This window comes from Octopus bimaculoides, chromosome 1 (genome assembly GCF_001194135.2).
Source record: "Octopus bimaculoides isolate UCB-OBI-ISO-001 chromosome 1, ASM119413v2, whole genome shotgun sequence".
Classification (NCBI taxonomy): domain Eukaryota; kingdom Metazoa; phylum Mollusca; class Cephalopoda; order Octopoda; family Octopodidae; genus Octopus; species Octopus bimaculoides.
In genome coordinates, this window is record NC_068981.1 from 24741288 (window position 1) to 24751974 (window position 10687).

Genomic DNA, 10687 nt, shown 5'->3' on the forward strand with positions numbered 1-10687 from the left:
CTATAGGAGAAAACACTTGCCCAAGATTCCATCCAGTAGGACTGAACCAGGAACCATGTGGTTGGGAAGTAAGCTTCTTACCACACGGTGATATCAGTTAATTCTTTGAGGTAGAGTTGCAGAATTCTGTGAACTAGTCCTTTCGACACCGGGTTGAAATGACTAGACTGGAACATTTTTTTAAGAATGTGTGGTCACTTTTGTTTTTGTCCATTGGTTTGTGAGTGGTATGCTATGACTGTGAATAGAAGGTTGCGGTTATAGTAGCCTGGTGGGCGAACAGAACAGTAAATATCTAGAGAAGAATTATTACTGTAAATTTTGTAAAGTGTGTGTGTGTGTTGAAATAGCTTCTTCAGAGCTATCTTTATATCACGAAGTCTTGGGTATATTAAAGTCTCCTCTTTAAAATTATTAAGATGTTGTAGACAGGGAGCCAAACTGGTGGCTAAAGTTTTACTCTGTATTCTTTTGGATCACGACTGCAAGGCCTCTGGGCGTCCTTAGGATCTCCGTATAATCAACCCAGATGTTCGCTCTGCAAAGGTCATTACCATGACACTATAAAAATTGAGTTGTACAGTCACATTGGGATCAACAGATAAAGATCTATTCTCTCCTTAGATTGACATGTTAGAAGATAAGAATGTAAACCCGTTGGGTTGGTTGGTTGAAAGCATGTATTCTGGTTCATATCTTGGTGCTTGCGGTTCCAATATTTCATCATGCTTGATTTCTCTTCGGTTTTCGTGTGTGTGTGTGCGTCGTATATATATATATATATATATATATATATATATATATATATATATATTTGTATACAAACAGCATATCAATGGTTGAGTGATTAAGTTCGCTTCAGATCCAACTCTTGACTGTACCAATATTTCTGTCTTTTATGTCTCTCGTCCTACTTCAGTTTTTGCATGAAAAAGAAAAATAACAAGTTCTTCCCATCAACAAAGCTAGTATACATCACGCGCACGTGTATACACACACACATACACACACTATTTATTGCATGTTAGATTCAGTTTTTACACCTCGTTATGAAGTATATGGGACTTAACAATATATGTGCATGCATGCATGTATATCTGTGCGCACGTATATATATATATATATATATATATATATATATATATAGTATACAAGAATAAGGGCAGGGAATCGTCAATTAGTAATAGAATTAATAATTAACAATTTTGCCAAGTAGTTCAGTATGAAAAAACCTTTATCGGTAAAACCATTTATCATCATAAATATACAGGGATTAGCATTGAGTTGCTTCTCCAACATACTGAAAATTTAGAAATAGCAGTCAAAGAACTACTGATTCTAAACTACAAATTCTTCTCTAAACGGATGGCGATATTTATGGCACACATAGAACAAAAAACCGGAGGGAAAAGCAAAAACAAACCTGCCTTTAGTTAATTGGATACGACGTTTCACGGTTAAGAGTATGAAATTACTCTATTCCGACTCTTCAGCCCAATATTCTGATAAATTTGAAAGTGTCTCTAAAAAATTCACGGTAATTTTTGGCCATGCGACACCAAAAACCAACGAGAGGAAAGGCACTTACGAATTCATCGGCTAGTGAGTTCAGGCACCTCACCCCAAAGAAATCTATTCCATGTGCGTCACAAATAGTCCCATGGAGTTAAACGCAGTTGTTATTCAAATCCTTTTACTTCCGACATATGTTTCGAAGGAAACATTGGTATTATTCCAGGAGGAATAAAATAGTATAAAACAATGCAATCTTCTTATCAGGGAAAGAAAGAAACCAAACACATCAGTAAGACATTTTAACAGGATGTGATGACTGCGTATATGATGAAGGGAACGCTAGCAAGTGTTTTTTTAAAAAAAACCGTTAGTAGATATAACGTCAAAGGTAGTTTATAGAAAGAGAAGGAAGAGAAAGAAAGAAATTAGCAGAAAACTAATAATGGAAAGAGATATAGAGCGATAGGTGAAGTAGAATAAAGCTTAAAGGCATGGAAGTAGATATATTTAGTGGAAGTGAAATGTAAGAAAACAGTCAAAGGTCGAATTTTATAGAATGATAGAAATCACTTATAGGAACTGAGTGTATGTTTTTGCCTAGCGTTCCCTTCATCATATACACAGTCATCACATTCTGTTAAAATGTCTTACTGATGTGTTTGGTTTCTTTCTTTCCCTGATGAGAAGATTGCATTGTTTTACACCATTTTATTCCTTCTGGAATAATACCAATGTTGTCTTCGAAACATATGTCGGAAGTAAAAAGATTTGAATAACGCCTGCGTTTAACTCCATTTATTTATTTATCTATATTATTCAAAAACATTTTACCCAAACCCGGAGTTTCTACCTTTATAAGTTGGCTGTTACATCCTTGGTACTTGTGTGAATTTTTGCTACCCTGGTAAGTGTTTATTTATTCATTTTTCCCATGTTATTTGTAAGCATTGAAAAAGTACACATATATATGTATGTATGTATATATATATATATATACTTTGTATATATATGCGTACATGTATATATGTATATGTGCGTATGTGTGTGTATGATTGTATCTATTTTTGTATGTCTTTTGATATATATATATATATATATATATATATATATATATATATATATATATATATATATATATATATATATATATATATATATATATATATATATACGTGTGTGTATGTATATGTAAATATATATGCGTGTATGTGTATATACATACACATATATGTGTGTGTGTTGTGTATGTATGCATATACATATATGCGTGTATGTACGTATATATACATACATATATGTTTGTGTGTTTATGTGTAGGCTGTCATTGATCTACGGTTACACAGGGGCACCACTTTCAAGTGTTTTTAGTCACATCGTCTCGGTATCTCTCAGATCTCAACAGATTTTTCAGATTACAAATATAAAAGAAAAAATGCGTAAGCGTCTAATACACATGCACACGCGCGCGCGCTCACTGTGGACTCCAGAACGAATTTGTTTACCAAATTTCACTCATAATAATATTGGCCGACCGACCCCAAGGCTTTATCATAAAGGAAGCTGAGATCCCGTTATACACTGGGATAATTTTGTACATATACATACAGACACACATCCCTGAATTCTTTATTCGTGCACACACACACCACCACTACCACCACCATCATCATCATCATCATCATCATAGTGTGATTTTTACTTATGCCGCATTGTATTTTCTTTTTTGTTTTTGTTTTTTTTTCCCTAGCATTTATAAATCGTTCGCAATTTCCCATCGCCTTTGCTGCTACTACTTTTATAATAATCTGTACTGCCGTAGGGGTCCTGTTTGTCGAAAGGAACTTTCTGTACTACTATAGTGCATGTAGCTCCCTTCTTTTCCCATCTGACACACACACGCGCACATACTTTAAAAGCTTGCTCTCACGTAGAAACACGTACGCGCGGAGAATGACCTACTTCCGGATAGATGCACTTGTTTTGCATTCTTTATTTATTCCTCCCCACCATCCTGGACGGGACAGATGAAGAGATAGGATGATAAATAGACAGAGAAATATAGGTAGTGAAAAGGGGAAATAAAATAGATTGATGAGATAGGCAGGCTTTTGGTGGTTGTGGACCGATAGGGAGTATAAAATACATAGAGATTAATTAGCAGGACAACGCATAGATAGATAGGTATCAAGATAATGCTAATACAGAGAGAGGTGGATTGCCAGATATCTGGATGGATGTATGTCGATCAATAGATTTAGAGATAGATGGATATGTGTGGAGATTCGCAAAATGTTTAAGTTAAATACAAAAAGATTTAATCGATCAATATGTACAGATAACTGATGTATAAAGCTAGATCTATCTATCTATCTATCTATCTATCAACATATATATTTGTTTGTCTATCTATCTATCTATCTATCTATCTATCAACATATATATTTGTTTGTCTATCTATCTATCTATCTATCTATCTCTTAATCTTGTGTTACGTGTGTGTACACACACACTCTCTCTCTCACACACATATACACACATTCATGACCAGAAAGAGAGGATGAAAGTGTACATGTAATGTCAAAGGGAGATGAGAACATGCAGCTTTAGGGCTTGAAAACTCGTTCTGTTTGCATATATTTCCGAACTTCCTCTTTCTTTATGTTTTTCTTTCCCATCTCGCCATCCTACTGGCATTTTTTCCCCTTCGTTTGTTTGTTTATGTGTTATACCCATCACTTTCTTCGTTAAAATTTCCACTCCCTGATGCTCAGTCACATACATATCGGCCGCAAGCCAAAATTCTCTCATGCACTCCATCGTTCTCTCGCTTTCTTTCTCTCTCTGATGCGCGCACACGCATACAAACTGACGTGGGCACACTCACACACACAAACAAACGAACGTACATATCTACCTATCTTTTGTATTACTGCCTTCATCCGATTCTCTTCATTTCTTTTCTTTCTCTCTTTCCCCCTCTCTCTCTTTCTGCCATTCACTCACTCTCTCTCACACACATATACACATAAATCGTTCTGTGTTTTTCTCATGGATATCTTATGGCCTGTAAAGAAGATACGCACACATTTTCCTCCTTCTGTAGTATTTCCTCTCTTTAAAGCATTCACTTTCTTGCACGCATTTTCTCCCCTCTCCCTCCAACGTCTCTCTTCTTCCTCTCCACTGCTTTATTCTGAACCTTTTTCTTCTGGTCTGCCTCTCTGTCTTATCCTTGGTTCTCTCTCTCTCTCTCACACACACACACACACACACAATATGCAGTTTACCAATTAAACAGCTTTATCTGTTTTTGCTACACTATTATTATTTGAGCTGAATAATCTTCGCCTAATTTTGCTGAGTTTGACGGAAGGACCTTTGCAGACCCTTCTAAACCGGTTAACTAAATGCTGTTGATATTTCATTTTAACTGTTGATGCTGTGTAATCGCTTCTGCAGCATGCTGGAGGAATATAATTAGAATATCTCCGTCAGGTATCTTATACACCCATTCCAACCGCATAAAATAACAAATGGTATTAAAAGAAGTTGATGAGGACTCTGGACCAAGTGTGAGCTTGAAAGGAAATTCTTGCTTTCAGTTGCATCAGTCAAACAATAAAACAGAGATCTCTGGTTTCTTAAAATAGTAATTGTCTCCAGGACAGGCTCAAGGCTAGAAATGTGTTTGTTGGGGCAAGGGTATAGCTGATTGTATTAACCCCAGTACTCTTCTTATATTATTGACTCTGTAACTAGGCAGTGTGCTGGCAGAAACGTTAGCATGCCGGGCGAAATGCTTAGCGGTATTTCGTCTGCCGTTATGTTCTGAGTTCAAATTCTGCCGAGGTCAACTTTGTCTTTCATCCTTTCAAGAGTTGTTAAATTAAGTACCAGTTGCATACTGAGGTTGATCTAATCGATTGCCCTCCCTCCCCTTGAATTTCGAGCCCTGTGCCTCGAGTCAAAGTTAGCCTCAGCAGGACTTCATCATCATCATCATCATCATCCTCATCGTTTAACGTCCGCTTTCCATGCTAGCATGGGTTGGACGATTTGACTGAGGACTGGCATGCCAGAAGGCTGCACCAGGCTCCAATCTGATTTGGCAGAGTTTCTACAGCTGGATGCCCTTCCTAACGCCAACAACTCCGAGAGTATAGTGGGTGCTTTTTCGTGCCACCGGCACGAGGGCCAATCAGGCAGTACTGGCAACAGCCACACTCAAAATGGTGTTTTTGAGCAAGATATTTGTTCGAAAGCAGCAATAATTTTCAATGATAATTAAAGTTTCTGAATTAGGCACATTACAAGGAGTTTGTTAGTCAATTACATTGACCCCAGTACTTGAGTAGTTACTTTATTAACCCCTGAAGTATGAAAGGTAGAGTTGATTTTGATGGGATTTGAACTTAAAGTGTAAAGAACCTGAACAAATAACACAAGTTATTTTTCTGCCTCCCTAATCAGTTTGCTAGTTCACTGCCTTAATAATAATATTAATAATTTGTTCATTGGCCTTTTGGTCTTGAATCGTTGGAGATAAAACAAAGGCAAAGTGTAGAAGAAAACTATGAAGACGGAACCTTAATGGGTTTTACATCAAGTAAAAACAGGGATCGATAAAGGCACACTAATAAAGAGATAAGTTGCAACAGAAATATAGGACAATAAAATATATAAAGGTGGCGAACTGGCAGAAACGTTAACATGATGGTCGTAATGCTTAGCGGTATTTCATCTGCTGTTACGTTCTGAGTTCAAATTCCGCTGAGGGCGACTTTGCCTTTCATCCTTTCGGGGTCGATGAATTAAGTACCAGTTACGCACTGGGGTTGATGTAATTGACTTAATCCCTTTGTCTGCCCTTGTTTATCCCCTCCATGTTTAGCCTGGGCACTGAATAAGTGTGCTGGATGGTTTTCACAGTTCCTGTAGAATTTATCCTGAACAGACAAAACCCTTTTTTAACATTGTCTAACCAAGTAAATTGTCAAGATGGCCCTGTTTACTAGTATAGTTAATGTAGGCCCATTTAGCCTGGCCAATTTCACCACTCCCAACCCCTTTCATAAAATATATTTGTGGTATCTACTTCCCCTTCACCTTCTTCTAAAGAAGTCAAATAAAGAGTAGGCTAAAGAGAAAAGTATCCATCTTCAGTCCTCTTTGCCTGTAGCCACCAGGCAGAGAGAAAATGCTTACCATTTCCAGCCAAATAAATGGAAGAGTATTTTCTTCCTGTTGAACTTAGCTGATAGCCAGATCCTCACCGCGTGAACTACATCTGTTAGACATAATTCCCCAGATCAACAATACTTGGACATTGAATTCTCTTGGTTCTGCCTTTTGTGTAAGTTGACATTACAAATCTAACAGATCTCTAGTCTCTGTGAATATACTACATTCAATACTTAAATTGCAGCATCCTATTTCATTATCCCTGCTTATTTTGTCTGCCTATAATCACATGTTTCATATATAATTGTAATTCAATTACTTTCTCCCTTTCTACTTCCTTGTCTTATTCTCTCTCTCTCTTTCTTTCTCTTCATTTAGACAACTTGCCTGCAAATTATCGCGCCTGTAACATCAAACCGGTCTTCAAAGATTCACCATTCATTAAAGCCTTCACAGAAGTGGCCGAAAACGGTCACGGTTGTTTCAGCAATGAAACTGTCAACGGCAGTGAAGTCCATGTTGTCTTCTTAAGTAACCGCTTCAGGATCAATGGAGAAGTTTACCTGGAAATAATCACAAAAAATAAAAGTAAGTTTTCTTTCAAATGTCAATCATTTTCCTTGTGTTTTTCATTCTTTTTATTTCCTTACAGACCTTTTTTCCCTCTTCTTTTAGTTACTTGAGTGTAAGTCTTTGCAGGTCATTCAATTTTGTGCATTATCCTGATCAATATATGACAGCAGTAAACTACCTTTGTTGTTTCAGTGTAGAGTCATCAGAGCTAGGCTGGCCCATTCCTAGGCTGGCCCATTCCAACTCAGCATTTCATCATGTTACAGTCTTTCATCATTTGTCATGATCTTTCATCACTTGTCACAGTCTTTCATCATCTCACTCATCTGTTCTAGCTCAAGTGTTTCACTGTTTATCTTGTCTTTCATCATTTCACAACAGAGATAAAAAAAAAAAAATAGCATCAATCCTATGGTGTATGTCCTGTTTTTTTGTATAGCTAGATGCCTTGCCTTTCACCAGCCACATTACATTAGGCATGGATATATTTTGTCACACCACTATCGCAACTGCTATAGATATATCATTGCAGAGACAAGGCAGTTGAATAGATAAATATGACTACATTACCTTCTCGTAGATCATGAGTTCAAATCTACTGTGGGTATGTAGTGTTTCTATAATGTAAAATACAAAACTCCCTAATCTATATTGTCTCAGTTAACTTATTTGTCCAGAACAGATATGAACTCATGTAGGAATGTTACCTGCAATAGCTGGTTTCCTCTTCAGAGTAAGATTTTATCCAACTACTTAACCCTATTAATACCAGAACTAACAAACCCATTTTTAAAAACCCTGCAAGACTTAAGGAGGATACCTTTATTTGTTATGCTACATTAGGATAGTGGAAATAACTCAATGAAATAAAAGAACATTACTCTTTTACTCTTTTACTTGTTTCAGTCATTTGACTGCGGTCATGCTGGAGCACCGCCTTTAGTCGAGCAAATCGACCCCAGGACTTATTCCTTGTAAGCCTAGTACTTATTCTATCAGTCTCTTTTGCCGAACCGCTAAGTTATGGGGACATAAACACACCAGCATCGGTTGTCAAACGATGTTGGGGGGGGGGGGCAAACACAGACACACAAATACACATATATACATATACATATATACGACGGGCTTCTTTCAGGTTCCATCTACCAATCCACTCACAAGGCTTTGGTCGGCCCGAGGCTATAGTAGAAGACACTTGCCCAAGATGCCACGCAGTGAGACTGAACCCGGAACCATGTGGTTGGTAAGCAAGCTACTTACCACACAGCCACTCCTACGCCTATAGATTAAGTTAAATCATTATTACTGTGAGAAAGAAATGCTTACAGCACTGAAGTTTCTATCAGTGGTTACCCATCTATGTACTAAACTGGACAAGATGCTGCTTAACTTCGATGATTGGATGAGAACTGGTGTATTCATTGTGATATGGCTGTCATTTGCATGCATGTGTGACTTGGTAGGATGTACCATACTTATGTAACTTGGTTTAGGTGTTGTAATCAGATTTAGACTCCTTCATTCTTGATTTAAGATGAGAGGGTTTGATTTAGTGGAACATCCAGGAGAGAGAGGTTTTCACTAGTACCTGGCTCGTGGTACTCATTATAGCCTACTTAGGTGTAATGAGTACTATTATATCTGAGTTGACTTGAGCAACATCACTGAAGCCAGGAATTGAACCTCCAACCTAACTACAAAATTACACATCTTCACAAGTTACATTATGACAGTAATAAGGTGATAAGTTATAAGAATCATTGTGTTTGATGAAAATGCTCTCTGGTATTTCCTTTGGCACTTAATGTTCTGAGTTCAAATACTACTAAAGTCAGCTTTGCCTTTCAGGGTCAGTAATAAAGTGCCTGTCAAGTACTAGCATCAATTTAATTGAGTAACTGCTTGCCCTGTGTCAAAATTTGAAACTATTATTACATTAATAGGTTCTGCATTCAGAATATATACTATTAAATTTACTTCTGATTCCACGAAAATCAGCTATAGAACCCCTCTGGGATTGATTTAATGTGACTTTACACCTTTCAAATGATAAATGGTGTTATACTTAGACTGTTAAAAGTTCACATACAGTGTCCATCTACTAGTTTCACTTATAAGGCATTGATTAACCAGCCCAAGCTACAGTGGGAGGCAACTTGCCCGAGGTGCTCTGATGTAATATATATTTCTTTCTTGCCAACTGGGGGCTAAACATAGAGGGGACAAACAAGGACAGACAAAGGGATTAAGTCGATTACATCGACCCCTGTGCATAACTGGTACTTTTTTAATCGACCTCGAAAGGACGAAAGGCAAAGTCGACCTCGGCAAAATTTGAACTCAAAACGTAACGGCAGACGAAATACTGCTAAGCATTTCACCCAGCATGCTAACGATTCTGCCAGCTCACCACCCTAATCTAATATAGAACTTAAAACCACATTGTTATGTTGCAGGCGCCATACCCACACAACTAGTGATGAGTTGAAATCTAAACAGATTTGACATGACATTCTCCATCTTTCTAGGTGCATAGGCAGCCCTTTTTTGACTTATCCTATTCAAAAGGTTTTTTAACCCAATATATGAATACAATTTTGAACCGCACTAAGTTGTGCCGTACCGTTTTCTTTTAATTTTCCTACCTACTAGCTCTTTATGAAATATAGATTATTATCATAGTCATTCCAGCCGTTTTTGTTAGAATATTTCTGTAGAAATAAGGTAGCGAGCTGGCAGAAGTGTGAGCATGCTGGGCAAAATACTTAGCAGTATTTCGTCTGTTTTTACGTTCTGAGTTCAAATTCCATCGAGGTCGACTTTGCCTTTCATCCTTTCAGGGTCAATAAATTAAGTACTAGTTGAATAGTGGTATCAATTTAATCGACTGGTATCAGTTTAATCGTTAGTAACAAATGGATTAACTCTTTACCTATATTTCTACCGCCTGACTGGCCTTCGTAGGATTTTCGAGCAAGATCGTTGCCAGTGCCCCTGGACTGGCACTTGTGCGGGTGGTACATAAAATACACCATCTTAAGCGTGGCCGTTGCCAGTACCGCTTGACTGGCCTTCGTGCGGGTGGCACGTAAAAGCACCCACTACACTCTTTGAGTGGTTGGCATTAGGAAGGGCATCCAGCCATAGAAACTCTGCCAAATCAGATTGGAGCCTGGTGTAGCCATCCGGTTTCACCAGTCCTCAGTCAAATCGTCCAACCCATGCTAGCATGGAAAGCGGACGTTAAACGACGATGATGATGATGATTTACTTCTTAATGTTTATAGTTGAGGTGCTTGGCTTAGTGGTTAAGAATGTTGGACTCATGATCATAAGATTGTGGTTTCAATTCCTAAACTGGGTAGCACATTGTGTTCTTGAGCAAAACACTTCATTTCATGTTGCTCCAGTTCAC

General features: G+C 37.7%; 1 protein-coding gene across 3 annotated transcripts in view; it reads left to right on the forward strand.

Moving 5' to 3' along the window:
- The window catches only part of LOC106874648 (transforming growth factor beta receptor type 3), a 297158-nt gene that overhangs the window by 241602 nt on the left and 44869 nt on the right, over positions 1 to 10687 (forward strand). For all 3 annotated transcript variants that reach the window (XM_052965809.1, XM_052965805.1, XM_052965817.1), the window contains exon 3: positions 7075 to 7284. In XM_052965809.1, coding sequence (XP_052821769.1) covers positions 7075 to 7284 — 210 coding nt within the window. The remainder of the gene's footprint in view (positions 1 to 7074; positions 7285 to 10687) is intronic.